Genomic DNA, 15,953 nt, shown 5'->3' with positions numbered 1-15,953 from the left:
AAATTGATTGACAGAAGTACGTATCAAGGAAAATGACAACATCTGCAAGTCGGACATTACTACCAAGATGGCGACAGCCAGAGCATCAGTTTCATGCAAATAACTAAATTTGAACTCTACTCAAGTGAAAGGACTAATACCACACTGAAATACTCCGTTACAAGTAAAAGTCCTGCATTGAAAATGTTACTTTATTCAAAGATTTACTTTAAGTACTAAAAGTACAGGTACTCAATGCAGAACATTTTCAGTCTCAGCTGTATTTATAACAAAACATATGTTTTAAACACTTTGTCGTCTTTTGTGTGTTCATTTGTAAAGTAACTCAGCTGTCAGATAAATGTAGTGAATTAAAAAGTACAATAGTTACCTGTTAGAAAGTGGCACAAAAAGAAAAGACTCAAGTAAAGTACTTGTACCTCAGTAGTTCAGTGCTTAAGTACTTAATGTTTGAAACCGATATCAGATTTCCTCAAACTGCCGATCTCCATCTCAAATGCAAAGACTCATATTTCGGTTTGTGCAGCGATCTTTATTATGACAAAAATATGAAAACTAATGTACAGAGCAGCATCGTTGCATATCATTAAATATGATTAAACATGTTCACAGAGGTCGTTATGACGGAGCAGGCAGCAGTAAATAAGTCTCTCAGTGAGTGTGAGCCGGTGATGAACAGATGAATGTGTGCTGAGTTTCGGGGGAGCAGCTTGTGGATATCCAGCTTCTGGGGTTTTCAACCAGCACACAGTCCGAGCCGACGTCGGACTCAGCGCGGCCCGCCGGCGCCCCCCTCAGTCTGGAGAAGGACACCGACCGACCGTCAGCCCACATCCAGCGACCTGAACCTCCAGACAGACCTGAGAAACATCAATTACTAATCAGGATTCAGCCCTGACAAACTCTGGGTCTCATGCAAAAACACTTTTGTATTCTTATGCTAAATCTGTTTACGTCACATTCACAAAACTCTCTTAATTGCACAAATTTAAATCTCTCATTTTCAGCCTGATGAACGTCACCTGCACATGAGGAGATGTGCACAACAATTACAGTGAAGTAGTTGTTGGTAAATACATTCTTAGATCTCAGGCTTTCTCCAAATGTGCTCATGTAGATATATATAAAAAATACATATAAAGAGAAGTCACCAAGTGGAGCATAATCTAGTTAGAATTTAAAGGTGAAGTGCAGCATCTGTCAACGACGTGTCATCAGAGCAGAGCTGCACTGTGACGGAAATTTTTTAAAGCGTTTGACATGCTGATAAACAAAACAAAGATCTCCATGATTAATATGAGAGGAGGTCATGTGACAGACACAGAGATATTTGACAAATGAATATTATATCCTACAGTGGGTGATGTTACACTGTCAGCTGTTGTAACCGAGGATGATACTGGACTGAGAAAAAATCTTTCAGTTAACTGGCAGCCATGATGATAATGCTAATATGGAGAACAGAACACTCATTTTGCATTAAGTTTGTCTGAGTTATTCCATTTCAGTACATTTTCTGTATCATATTTATACTTCTTAGTAAGAGAACATTTTTGAATGCGACAAATTCTCTATAATCCCTCATATGAAAAACAAATCTGTGTGTACGAATGGTTTTTGCATGATAAAATAGGGACATGTATGATTACATGTTGTAACTGTCACTAGGCGTTCAAGCATGTTGTGATGAAAGCAGCCTCTTACCGATCCAAAATGGCTTCCTCCCTGCAAACTTCCAGAGCCAGGTCATGTCTCTTCTGGAGCGCACGCTGGTCAGGCTGCTGTTGAACCTGAGTCAAACACAGCTGAGTTCACACATACAGTATATCTCAAAAGTGAGTACACCCTTTAGATTTTTGCAAATATTCTGTTATATCCTTTCAGGGGATAACATTATCCTACTGAAACTTTGATATAACTTAAAGTAGTCAGTGTGCTGCTTGAATAACAGTATAGATTTATTGTCCTTTGAAAATTACTCAGTACACAGCTGTTAATGTCTAAACAGCTGGCAACAAAAGTGAGTACACCCCATAGTGAACATGTCCTAATTGTGCCCAATGATGTTGTTTTCCCGCCCTGGTGTCATGTGACTCGTTAGTGTTACAAGGATTCAGGTGTAAATGATAAGCAGGGCTGTTAAATTTGGTGTTTTGGGCACAATTCTCTCTGAATGCTGGACAACATGGCACCTCATGGCAAGGAACTCTCTGAGCGGCTGAAAAAAAGGATTATTGCGCTTCACAAAGATGGCCTTGGCTATAAGAAGATTGCCAACACCATGAAAATGAGTTGCAGCACAGTGGCTAAGATCATACAGCGGTTTTCCAGGACAGGTTCCACTCGGAACAGGCCTCGCCAGGGTCGACCAAAGAAGTTGAGTCCACGTGCTCAGCGTCATATCCAGAGGTTGGTTTCCAAAAATAGACGTGCGAGTGCTTCCAGCATTGCTGCAGAGGTTGCAGAAGTGGGATGTCAGCCTGTCAGTGCCCAGACCATACGCCGCACACTGCATCAAATCGGTTTGTATGGCCGTCTCCCTGAAACCGATGCATAAGAAAGCCCGCAAACAGTTTGCTGAAGACAATGAATCCAAGAACATGAGTTACTGGAACCATGTCCTGTGGTCTGATGAGACCAAAATAAACCTGTTTGGGTCAGATGGTGTCCGGCGTGTGTGGCGGCACCCTGGTGAGGAGTACCAAGACAAATGTGTTTTGCCTACAGTCAAGCATGGTGGTGGCAGCATCATGGTCTGGGGCTGCATGAGTGCTGCCGGCACTGGGGAGCTGCATTTCATTGAGGGACACATGAATTCCAATATATACTGTGACATCCTGCAGCAGAGCATGATCCCCTCTCTTCGGAAACTGGGCCGTAGGGCAGTTTTCCAACATGATAATGACCCTAAACACACCTCCAAGATGACAACGGCCTTGCTGAAGAAGCTGAAGGTTAAGGTGATGGACTGGCCAAGTATGTCTCCAGACCTAAACCCAATTGAGCACATGTGGGGCATCCTCAAGAGGAAGGTGGAGGAGTGCAAGGTGTCCAACATCCGTGCGCTCCGTGATGTCGTCGTGGAGGAGTGGAAGAAGATTCCAGAAGCAACCTGTGCAGCTCTGGTGAATTCCATGCCCAGGAGGGTTAAAGCAGTGCTAGATAACAATGGTGGTCACACAAAATATTGACACTTTGGGCACAATTTAGACATGTTCACTATGGGGTGTACTCACTTTTGTTGCCAGCTGTTTAGACATTAACAGCTGTGTACTGAGTAATTTTCAAAGGACAATAAATCTATACTGTTATTCAAGCAGCACACTGACTACTTTAAGTTATATCAAAGTTTCAGTAGGATAATGTTATCCCCTGAAAGGATATAACAGAATATTTGCAAAAATCTAAAGGGTGTACTCACTATTGAGATATACTGTACAAATACAACTAAAGTAAACTGAAACATGATGCATGTACAGGCCCTTAAACTCAGGTTTAGACTAAAACTATACCAACAATAAACTTTAGAACAGATTACACAGTTTTACAAACAGTTGGGCAACTTTTTATTTGATTGGCCGGGTGAAATGTGTAATGTTAGTAAATCCCATCTGATCATTAAAATAAAGACTTTTTTCTTTTATTGTAACGTTACCCAAAAGAGAAAAAGAAGAAGAAGTTAAACACACAATATGTCGTTTTCTGCTACTAGGGGTCGTCTCAATCGAAACAATAACAAAAGACTGAGGTTGGTGGCGTCGTGAAGTAGCGTGGGATCATGGGAGTTGTTGTATTTACAAACCAGGGCTTATTTTAATGTTGAGAAAGAAACCTGTGGAGAAATGCCGTACCCACCTAATTGACATATTTATTTACATCAAATTATACTCAAGTATTCAATCCATTAAGAAACATTCAACAAATAAGTTTAGATCGAAGTGGGAGAAAGAATGTGGAGCTGGCGTCTCACAGGAAGAATGGTTGAATATGTGCACAGTACTTCTACCAGTTCAGGGAAGTTCTGTTGGCGGAATTCTATTAGATATCTTATAACCCCAAATTAAAAAGTGTACAGACACACTGGCAGGAGGTAATAAGTGCAATATAGAACATTTTTGGTGACAGAATTTTTCTTTCTCTTTGGGCAATATTGGGGCTTATTTAATGGAGGAAGACAAATATGTATTAAATATATTATGAGCAGCCAGCAAGATTGTGACTAATATTTAAAGTATGGAGATAAACACTTTTTCACAAAATCTAAGGTTGATACATTTTTGAAAAAATTAGAAAAATGTATTTTGTGACCCGATAAGATAATCTGTTACTGTATGAACTGACAAGTATTTTTCATTGTTCTATTATTTTTGGTTGTATTTCAATGCTTCTTTGAATTTATAAACCAGTAAAAAAAGTATCTACAAAAGTCTATTGTACAAATGTGACTTGAAACTGGATAAAAAGTTAACCTAATGGTTAATACTGATTACATGTTACATATTAGTGAGAACCATCACCTTATTGTGGTGGAGAGGTTCGTGTGTCCCTATGAACCTGAGAGCTGTGTTGTCTGGAGCCTAGTGCTCCTGGTAGGGTCTCCCAAGGCAAATTGGTCCCAGGCGAGGGGCCAGAATAAGAATGGTTCAAAAACGACTTCATGAAAAAAAGGGAAAGGAAAGAAAGAGATCCTGCCCGGAGGAAGCCCGGGGCCCCCGTCTGGAGCCAGGCCCAGAGGGAGGGCCCGACAGCGAGCGCCTGGTGGCCGGGTTTGCCACGGAGCCCGGTCGGGCACAGCCCGAAGAAGCTACGTGGTGCCTCCCATCCATCCATCCTGTGGGCCCACCACTCATGGGAAAAACCGCTGGGGTCGGGTGCGCTGTCACACGGGTGGCAGTGATGGTCAGGGACCTCAACGGACCAGACCCGGGCAGCAGAGGCTGGCTCTGGGGACGTGGAACGTCACCTCTCTGTGGGGGAAGGAGCCGGAACTAGTGCGGGAGGTGGATCGCTACCAGTTGGATCTGGTGGGGCTTACCTCCACGCAAAGTCTTGGCTCTGGAACCGTACTCCTGGATAGGGGTTGGACTTCTCCGGAGTTGCCCAAGGTGTGAGGCGTCGGGCCGGGGTAGGGAAATTCACTAGCCCCCGGCTGAGCGGCGCTACGTTGGAGTTTACCCCGGTGGACGAGAGGGTCGCCTCCCTACGCCTTCGGGTTATGGGGGGGGAAACTCTGACTGTTGTTTGTGCCTATGCCCCAAACCGCAGTTCTGAGTATTCGGCCTTCTTAGAGACCCTGAATGGAGCCCTGCAGGGGGCTCCAGTAGATGACTCCATAGTCTTGCTGGGAGACTTCAACGCACACGTGGGAAACGATGGAGACACCTGGAGAGGCGTGATTGGGAGGAAGGGCCTCCCTGATCTAAACCCGAACAGTCGTTTGTTGTTGGACTTCTGTGCTAGTCATGGAATGGCCATAACAAACACCATGTTTCAAACATAAGGATGCTCATAAGTGCACGTGGTACCAGAGCATCCTAGGCCAAAGGTCAATTATCGATTTTGTAATCGTATCATCTGATCTGAGGCCGCATGTTTTGGACACTCGGGTGAAGAGAGGGGCGGAGCTGTCGACTGATCACCATCTGGTGGTGAGTTGGATCAAGGGGTGGGGGAAGACTCTGGACAGACCTGGTAAACCCAAACGGGTAGTGCGGGTGAACTGGGAACGTCTGGAGGAAGCCCCTGTCCTGGGGATCTTTAACTCACACCTCCGGCGGAGCTTTTCAGGCATCCCTGTGAAGGTTGGGGGCATTGAACCTGAGTGGACGATGTTCAAAACCTCTATTGCTGAAGCTGCGGTGATGAGCTGTGGTCTCAAGGTCTTAGGTGCCTCAAGGGGCGGTAACCCTCGAACACCGTGGTGGACCCCGGTGCTCAGGGAAGCCGTCCGACTGAAGAAGGAGTCGTTCCGGGTTATGTTATCCGGGAGGACTCCGGAAACAGTTGCAGGGTATCGAAGGACTAGAAGGGCGGCAGCTTCTGCCGTGTCAGAGCCAAAGCAGCGGGTGTGGGAGAAGTTCGGAGAAGCTATGGAGAAGGACTTTCGGTCGGCACCAAGGTGCTTCTGGAAAACCATCCGGCACCTCAGGAGGGGGAAGCGAGGAACCATCCAAGCTGTGTACATCAAGGGTGGGACCCTGCTGACTTCAACTGAAGTTATCGGCCGGTGGAAGGAGCACTTTGAGGAACTCCTGAATCCGACTAACTCTGTGGTAGAGGCAGAGCTGGAAGCTGATGCGGGATCATCGTCAATTTCCCTGATGGAAGTCACTGAGGTAGTCAAACAACTCCACAGTGGCAAAGCCGCAGGGGTTTATGAGATCCGTCCTGAAATGCCTAAGGCTTTGGGTGTTGAGGGGCTGTCTTGGTTGACACGCCTCGTCAACATTGCATGGAAGTCTGGGACAGTGCCTAGGGGTTGGCAGACCGGGGTGGTGGTTCCCCTATTTAAAAAGGGGGACCAGAGAGTGTGTGCCAACTACAGGGGTATCACACTTCTCAGCCTCCCTGGTAAAGTGTACTCCAAGGTACTGGAAAGGAGGGTTCGGCCGGTAGTCGAACCTCTGATTGAAGAGGAACAATGCAGATTCTGTCCTGGTCGTGGAACAACAGACCAACTCTTTACTCTTGCAAGGATCCTGGAGGGGGCCTGGGAGTACGCCCATCCGGTCTACATGTGTTTTGTGGATCTGGAGAAGGCGCATGACCGGGTCCCCCGGGTGATACTGTGGGAGGTGCTGCGGGAGTATGGGGTGAGGGGGTCACTTTTGAGGGCCATCCAATCCCTGTACGCCCAAAGCGAGAGTTGTGTCCGGATACTCGGCAGTAAGTCGGACTCGTTTCCAGTGGATGTTGGCCTCCGCCAGGGCTGTGCTTTATCACCAATCCTGTTCATGATTTTCATGGATCGAGGCGTAGTCGTGGAGGAGAGGGGTTGCAGTTCGGTGACCTGAAGATCTCATCGCTGCTCTTTGCAGATGATGTGGTCCTTATGGCATCATCGGTCTGTGACCTTCAACAGTCACTGGATCGGTTCGCAGCCGAGTGTCCAGCGGTTGGGATGAGGATCAGCACCTCTAAATCTGAGGCCATGGCTCTCAGCAGGAAACCGGTGGATTGCCTACTCCGGGTAGGGAATGAGCCATTACCCCAAGTGAAGGAGTTCAAGTACCTCGGGGTCTTGTTCGCGAGTGAGGGGACGATGGCGCGAGAGATTGGCCGGAGAATCGGAGCAGCGGGGGCGATATTACAGTCACTTTACTGCACCGTTGTGACAAAAAAAGAGCTGAGCCAGAAGGCAAAGCTCTCAATATACCGGTCGATCTTCGTTCCTGCCCTCACCTATGGTCATGAAGGCTGGGTCGTGACCGAAAGAACGAGATCACGGGTACAAGCGGCCGAAATGGGTTTTCTCAGACGGGTGGCTGGCCCTTAGAGATAGGGTGAGAAGCTCAGCCACCCGTGAGAGACTCGGAGTAGAGCCGCTGCTCCTTTACGTTGAAAGGAGCCAGTTGAGGTGGTTCGGGCATCTAGTAAGGATGCCACCTGGGCGCCTCCCTAGGGAGGTGTTCCAGGCACGTCCAGCTGGGAGGAGACCCCAGGGAAGACCCAGGACTCGGTGGAGAGATTATATCTCCTCACTGGCCTGGGAACGCCTCAGGATCCCCCAGTCGGAGCTGGAGGATGTGGCCTGGAGAAGGGAAGATTGGGGTTCCTTACTGGAGCTGCTGCCCCCGCGACCCGATCCCGGATAAGCGGTAGACGATGGATGGATGGATATTAGTGAGGTAAAGTACTGAGTGAGTACTGAGTAAAGTACTTTTGACTTGTACTGTGTATGAAATGACTATGTGAAAGCACAATGTTCAGCTCCCCTCAGCTCTACAGAGCTTTATAGTGACTTTCAGCTCATTTTCTATCTGTCAATCAATTTGCTTCTGCTCAAAACAACTTATTGCAGGTTTAATGCAATTGGTTTGGAAGTGAAGACACAGTACTCTCCCTGTGTGGGTCACGTTAAATCCTGGGCTCACTCAATATATTCAAAGATATGAAATGGTTTAGATTCTCATCATTTCTACAGGTTAAAAGATAAACATTGTAACGATGTCAACATGTTCACAGATCTCTAAACTTCAATTGGTGAGTAAAATGTTATTATGGCAAATAGAAAATGATGAGTAAATCTGAGGTTATCCTTTAAGTTCAGGGATAAAGCCACAATGAAACAAAAATAACAACAATAAAAGTGTGTTTTCGTGTTATTTACAGCAGTGAGCAGCTTCTCTCGGCGCTGGCCCAGCTGGCCACAGACGAGCTGACGATGTAACAGCGTCTCCTGTAGTGAGTCCAACCGTCAGGACACGAGCTGCTGACTGACTTCCCTGTCTGAAGAGACCAACAGAGAATTCTGACAAGAAACATTTTAATACTGAACAACCAGCTGTCCAAACCACACCTCCGACTTCTGTTCAAACTAAATAAGTCAAGTCAGCCTGGGAGAGGAAGTGTCTGGACTTCACTTTAGTTTACAGCCTTCATGCAGTTAGTTTAATAGTAAAAATACTTTTTCTATTTTTACTTTTAAGTAAAAGTACGAAAGTATTAACATCAAAATATACTTACTGTTTTAAAAGTAAAAGTACTCATTATGCAGAATGGCATTTGGATTCTAATTATTGATGCATCACTTTAATGTTGCAGCTGGTAAAGGTCGAGTTAATTTCAAATCAATGTATATACTGCTGGCTAGTTCATATCTATAATTATACATCGTGATTTACTAGTTGATTATATGTTGTATTAAAAATCTGAATCCACAAAGTAACTAAAGCTTTAAAATAAAAGTACAATATTTTCCTCTGAGATGCAGATGACTAAAAGTAAAAAGTAGCAAAAAGGATGATTGTAGATGTAGTTCACCAGTTATATAAGATAAGATGTGTGTGATAAGAACAGATGTCTTTGGGGTTGATGCTTCACAAAGAAATGTAAAAACTGTCAACACATTTGACAGCATGAAAGTGGAAGTTACTGCACTGAATGAACTGTGTGTTTGTACCTTACGCTGGCGGAGCTCTGGGTGGTGTCTGGGGTCTGGATGATCCATCTGAGGAGGGTCCTGCAGGAGGCTACTGTCAGGCGACCAGCTCCACCCGGCATCGCCCGGCTTCAGCTCCTCCACCCGGAGAGGAGTCAGACTGTGGAACTGATGGAGGAGGAGACGTTGACACAGAGTGTGTGTGTGTGTGTGTGTGTGTGTGTGTGTGTGTGTGTGTGTGTGTGTGTGTGTGTGTGTGTGTGTGTGTGTATATAGATAAACTGTGAGTCTTACCGTCCAGACCTTCTCCTCAGACCTCCTCTCCCCTGACAGATGGACCTGAACATCAGCAGAAGAGTCAAATAGTAAAATATCAGCTTTGCACAGAAGATTCACACTGACACATATAACACTTTCAAGTATATGTAAACAATTCAGCATGCAGACTACATTGCTACATGTCACTGCTGCCCCACTGAAACAGATGATGCTTCAGCCACACAGAAAACAAAATACAGAAATGTAAGAAACACAAGCAGTGAGATGATCAGACTATAACATTAACATTTTTAATGATCTGAAATCATCCTTTAATAAGTATAAGAGAGGGTTTTCTGGCACCAACAACTGGTATAAACACTTACCTTCAATCCTTCATGTCTGACCCTGTGCCCGGTGCTCCCGGCGCCTGTCCCTGGCAGCTGCCTGCTCTGGTAGTGGCTGTGGCTGTAGCTGCTGGGGGCTGCCTGGTCCTGTGGTTCCCCCTCTCCATAGTCCAGGTAGGGCCGGCGGTTTGGGACGTCTCCTCGGGGAGGGTGAGGCTGGTTCTCCCACAGCAGCTCCGCCTCGATGTCAGTGACGGGGTCCTCCTCCTCCTCCGGTCTGGGAGGGTCAGGGAGGCGAGGAGGTGGAGGTGGGAGTTGCTTCTCGTCCTCCTCCACCATCAGGTCGTCTGGATCACACCTTCCTGATAGACAGCAGAGAGGGTACTTTATTTTTTCTTAAATGTTTTAATAGCGAAACTTTCTCTAAAATACCACAAAATCTCTGCACTCATCTTTAATGTAAAGCTTAGATAATGCATGTGGTGCACAGGAGATAAGTCTCATAAAAAGAAGTTTCACAAAGACATTTTCCCCCTAAAGAAGCCGTCTTCACTCCCAGAACACTTTCAGACAAAACTTAAAACTGGCACGTAATTAACTAGACATCATCATCCCTGTCCTAATCCAAACATAAAGATCCAGAATATGTATTAAGAAACATGAAAAACAAAACGACCAACATCAATATTAAGCAAACTAAGGGGATGATAAGAATTACAAAAAGTGGGGTCTTGTTTTCAGAACTGTATACAGACAGGTTTGTAGGAGAAAACCTGCTCCAGATAATGTTTTACCTCCTCTGGGGTCGATGATCTCGACACTAGCGGAGATCCTCTGTCCTAGGACGCCATTTTTGGGGTTTTTCAGGGTGACAGTGAAGGTCTCGTGGTTTTCCTCAAGACCGTCATCTATCAGGTGAATGTTCCAGGTTTTCAAACTGACTCCTAAACAGAAAATTAGAAAATCACCATCATACTGATTTTTTAGAGTGTAACCAGAGCTGCTAAATTATTACAAAATATAAAAGTGAATTGACTTAAATTTGCAGAATTTATCCAATGAGTTCTACAAAAATCCCTCTGCCAATCTGAAGTTCTCTGATTGGATGTTTCTTACAGCAAAGCTTTCTGGGACTTGAAGCAGAATCTTTCTTTTTGAATTGTTTGTACCACTGATTAAACCAGGAGAGTTTCTTGTCCATCATAGTTTTAAAATAATTGAGCAGAGAGTCCCCCTGACAGTGTCGAGGTTAAATGAAGCAGCGTAGACCTGAACAGAGTCACACCTGGGTCAAACTGGATGAGACTGGCTGTGCTGTGAGTGAAATCTCTGCCGGGTTTGGCCGATCCTTCCTCCACCTGCACAAACAAACACTGGGCACTGACACATTCACTTGATAATGAAACAGCACAACAACTAACAATAACTCTGCAGCAGCAGCAGCTCACAGAGTCTGGATAAAGTAGTCACACGCGTACCTGGATGGCAACGTACGCCGGGTCGATGCTCTTCCCGCTGCGTTGGATCTGGATCTGAAGCGTCCCCGCTGTCTCGCAGGTTCTGTAGCAGGTCGCAGACAACTCCACCCGGGACCAGGACAGCTCCAGTCTGCAGGAGACACTCAGCTGAATGCTTCATACACTCAGACACAACACACACTGCTGTATGTGACACATGACGTTTGGATGTACTTAGAATTACGATTGTAAAAGTATAAATAAAAATATACTGTATTGATTCCTGAGGGGAAATTCATGAGCTATCTATCAGATAAAGAACACAAAGTAATGAAAATAAGCTCCACCTTTACCAGCTGCAACAATAAAGTGATGAACACAATAAGGCATCAATAATTAGAAACCAATAATATAATATATATATTGTGAAAATAATTTTGCATAATGAGTATTTTTACTTGTGGTACGGTATATATTATAAGTATATTTTGATGCGAATACTCTTACAAATTTTTTGAATATAGATATAAAGAGTACTTCTATAACATTTGTGTTATTAAAGCTGGTCGACACTGACTGGACCAGGTTCCTTCTAATAATAGATAGTTTTGGACTCATGTATACAGTCCGATCCTCTCCTCCTACAAACATACATTTCAGGCAGCATGGTGTTTCCTGCCGGGTCGGTGAGGCGGAACTGGAAGCTGTCGGCCGTCACCTCCATGTCGGCCGGGAGGACGAACACCACAGCACGCTGGTCAACGTCCCGCTGGGTGAAACGACCCTTGATGTAAGCTCCTGGCAGGACAGGAAATGTCAATCCAACGGAACATATGCATCTGTATCTTGTACATCTATCACCACAGCTGTAAACTAACAGATAGCCCACCTGTGAGAGTGTTCTCCAGGTAGCCGAAGTGCGGCGGCCTGGTGATGGAGAACTCCAGCTCCTCCGTTGGGCTGTCGGGGTCGGAGGCCTTAAGGTGTTTGGAGGTGATGAAGATGCCGTAACGTCCACCGCCCAGATCCACTACGGTGCTGGGACTCTGCCTGGTGGACAGACTGGGAGGCAACCTGTCCACCCGATCCACCTGCACACAGCGGGAGACTTTTATTAAAAAAAAAAAAAACATTGATTCAGTGCAGGAAAAACGGAGGAGATCTGACAGTCTGTGTGGATAATTTGTTTTTTTAGTTATATTTGTTAGGAGGATTGGAGGATTACGTATAAAAGATATGGGGACAAAAGTTTAACTGTAGGAAGTCTCAGAGAGAGAAGTAACTAAATATATTTACTGTGGACCTGCACTTCAATTCAGAGGTTCTGGGACTCTACATTTATTTGACAGAAGAAGTGAGTGGTTACTATGCAGATTAGGTTATTTTTTTATCTGTGTTTGTCTTATGTATTAATTAGTTTTTGTTGTATTTATATATCACCTTTCATACAAGAAACAATTGGAAAGTTGTTGAAAAGAAGCAGAAAGTATCCAAACATTTTAAATATATCACTAAAGATGTTCATGTTCCTGTCATTGGGTCCACCACAGACAGAGGGAGACTGACAAAATAAAAAGCGCCCTCTGCTGGACGTTTGGTAACAGGAAATCAAAGATCACTTTGAGAGTCGATGGAGCCTGACAGAGATGCAGTTCAGTGTTTCCGCCACTTGATGTCGCTCCTGTCCTGTGTAACAATCAACTGAGTGAAGAGAGAAACACGCAACCTCCAAACTATTAAACGTGCTTCTTACATGTGATTTTATGTTTCTATCCTTCTTTCTCTTTCTTTGGTTGCTGGTTTATTGTACTTTTCCTCCAATTCCTGTTCTTTTAAACAATTTGTGAAAAAAAAAGAAAGTATAAAAAGACAATTATTTTGAGTGAGTTTTTTATAAAGCAAAAATGCCAAATACTTTTTGATTGAAAACGAAATATTCAGATTCTTTACTGAAGTAAAAGTACTTATACCACACTGTACAAATATGTTACAAGTCCTGCATTGAAAAGTAAAAAGTAAAAAGTATCATCAGGACAATGTACTTCATTAAAATCATCAAATCTTCACATATGTGAAGCTGGAAACATGAAATATGTTTACATTGAAAAAATTACTTCAACCATCAAAATATCTGCCAATTAAAATCAAGATCACTTTATTTATCCCTTGGTAAATTTGTCTTGGGCATAAAGGCGGCTACATAAGAACACATACAATTACACGTGCAATTTTCTTAGCCTGTTTAGTCTTCTCAAAGAGCATTTGGCATTTTAAAAAGTAAGGTTTTAGTGAAAATGCATGTGTTTGGGAAGTATAAACGATACTTGGATTACGAGTTGTGTGAGAGTTTGTAAACAGATGTTTTGATAAAGTTTTGATGTTGTTAAATGACCCACATTTACTTCAGTTCATCAACACTCTTCTCCTTTTTTGAATCTTCGTTCACCGTGGAGGCAAGAAAGTTTTCTTCATGAATTCAAGGTAACACAGGGAGAGTAATTCATATATGAATATGGTCATTCTGAGCTTGAAGTATTCCTTTAAGTACAGTACTTGAGTAGTGTTTCTTTAACAACCAACACAAAGGTTCTTCTACTTCAATTAAGGTTTTTGCACTTACAGCAGTTTAATGTCAGTGTTATGAAAGGCAGAAATAACCTGATTTCTATTTCTGATTTTAGTGACTTTCATCTCCACAGTGATGACCTGTGTGTGTGTGTGTGTGTGTGTGTGTGTGTGTGTGTGTGTGTGTGTGTGTGTGTGTGTAACATATTCATGAAGCCTTTATAAAATGACCTCACACACAAATTTACACAAACATTTCTTCACACACATAATCACAAAAAGAAAAAAATGGTCACATACTTTACATTTCACACACGCACACACCAATCACAAACTACCTCCAGTCTCTTAGAGGCTCAGGACAGTCGTTGTGGCCAGCGTGTTAGCCACCTGGCTGCCTCTGTGTGTGTGTGTGTGTGTGTGTGTGTGTGTGTGTGTGTGTGTGTGTGTGTGTGTGTGTGTGTGCATCTCTGAGCAGGTAGCGTTCTTTGGGGGGGGGGGGGTTTGGCTCACCTACTACTCTCTGCTTCAAATATTTATCTGTGTACTTCGGTCCACCTGAGAGTTGACAGCAGCTTCCAACAACAAGCATCAGGCTCGATGGGACACTTACTCATGTACTTCAGTACAAATTTGAGGTACTTGTACTTTACTTGAGTATTTCCATGTTAGGCATCTTTATACTTTTTCTCCACTACATCTCAGAGGGACTTTTTACTCCACTACATTTATCTCACAGCTTTAGGTACTTTACAGATTACATCCCCTTACGGTCCAGTGAAAACCTTGTATCTCCAGATGTGTTGATTTTAAATGTTTGTGATAAACTGAAGAATGAAGTGTTTCTTTATGTGTTGAGAAAATTGAAAATCCTCTTGGATCAGCTGGAAAATGCATCTCAAAAAGCTGAAAACAGGCTGTTTTTCTGAGAAACTCATGAAAAGTTGACTTTAGAGACACGTGGTTCTCACAGGACAGAGACACTACAAGCATGTGATGATCTTATAGAATAAGATGCATCGCTGTAGATTAAACTACCCAACAGTATAAAATAAGTTACAATTGGTACAACCTTAAACATCTACTGAAGGAAAATGCAACACATCCATTAATGCAGCAATAATATTAATCCAAAATCATCATATATAATAATAAAACACTGACAGGGAGGATTTCACTACTACTTTTTACACTTTTCTCTTTCTGAAATGTTTTTTTTTTTCCATTTCATTCATTGTATTGTTTTTACATCCTCTTTGCTCATGTCCTTTGGGCTCATTCTTTATTTATCTGACTTCTCTAGTTGTATTTACTTTTAATACTTTGAGTACAATTTGTTGATGATAGTTTGACCTAAGTAAGGTTTTGAATGCAGGACTTTTACTTGTAGTATTTTCACAGTGTGGTCTTTGTACTTTTACTTCAGTAAAGGATACTTAGCACACAACAGTCTGAGTTCTGTGTGGAAGAAATATAAGATATTTTTTTGTGTGTGCTGCTCACCTGTATATTAAAGACAGCAGGCTCCTCTCTCAGCTGTCCAAACTCCAGGTATCCTCTGTTGTTCCCGTCAGTCGGCAGGAAGTAGAGCCTGTCAATGTCCGCCGGGCTGCCTGGGTCGTGTCGGTAAACCAGGTTCAGCTCGTCCACGTCCATTTGGGTGAACTTCGGCGGCGGAGACAGCGGGACTCCTCTCAGCAGCAGTTTGCCATAGCGTGGCAGCTGCGTGATGACGAAGCTCAGGTTGGCGGCGGCGGTGTCAGGGTCGGTGAGCTGCAGCTGGTCGGAGGTGACGGTCGCTGTGGAGCTGTCCTGCAGCCGGAGGCCCGTGTTGTGGTGGAGAGTCGGTGGGATGCGGTCGCCGTGCTCGATGGTGAAGTGGAGGGTGCCGCTGCGGGACGAGTCTCCGTTGGTGACGACAAAACTGTGAAGTCAAAAGTTCATGAAGCAGATCTGAGAATAAACATCATTAAGTTGGAGTGTAAAGCCTTTAATGTGTTGTATATAATTACTTTACAATTCACACCACTAATAGGAATTGAATATAAATCTATTGCTGTAGCAGCGTCCAATCAGAAGGAATCTTTTCCTTCCACAAATCAAATCCTGATTCATAATTTGTGACATAAAGGCCAAAAATAACAGTTTAAATGGACCAAAAGGCATCTTAAACTCTACTGTAACGCCACAATTAAAGCAGATACAGTAAATACACTGTGTCATTTC

The 15,953-nt window shown here is 43.9% G+C and overlaps 1 protein-coding gene across 1 annotated transcript in view; it reads right to left on the bottom strand.

Moving 5' to 3' along the window:
* Positions 1-528: 528 nt before the first annotated feature.
* frem1b (Fras1 related extracellular matrix 1b) overlaps positions 529-15,953 on the bottom strand; it is a 54,961-nt gene continuing 39,536 nt past the window's right edge. The window contains exons 26-37 of the mRNA XM_029430490.1: positions 15,231-15,651; positions 12,052-12,253; positions 11,816-11,960; positions 11,184-11,313; positions 10,991-11,063; positions 10,500-10,649; positions 9,745-10,067; positions 9,395-9,439; positions 9,122-9,268; positions 8,330-8,448; positions 1,705-1,790; positions 529-860 (exon numbers count right to left, since the gene is read on the bottom strand). Coding sequence (XP_029286350.1) covers positions 652-860; positions 1,705-1,790; positions 8,330-8,448; positions 9,122-9,268; positions 9,395-9,439; positions 9,745-10,067; positions 10,500-10,649; positions 10,991-11,063; positions 11,184-11,313; positions 11,816-11,960; positions 12,052-12,253; positions 15,231-15,651 — 2,050 coding nt within the window. The 3' untranslated portion in view covers positions 529-651. The remainder of the gene's footprint in view (positions 861-1,704; positions 1,791-8,329; positions 8,449-9,121; positions 9,269-9,394; positions 9,440-9,744; positions 10,068-10,499; positions 10,650-10,990; positions 11,064-11,183; positions 11,314-11,815; positions 11,961-12,051; positions 12,254-15,230; positions 15,652-15,953) is intronic.

The sequence above is a fragment of the Cottoperca gobio genome, chromosome 4, assembly GCF_900634415.1.
Source record: "Cottoperca gobio chromosome 4, fCotGob3.1, whole genome shotgun sequence".
Lineage (NCBI taxonomy): Eukaryota > Metazoa > Chordata > Actinopteri > Perciformes > Bovichtidae > Cottoperca > Cottoperca gobio.
The sequence above is the reverse complement of the archived record's forward strand: the minus strand, read 5'-3'. Positions and strand labels throughout refer to the sequence as shown.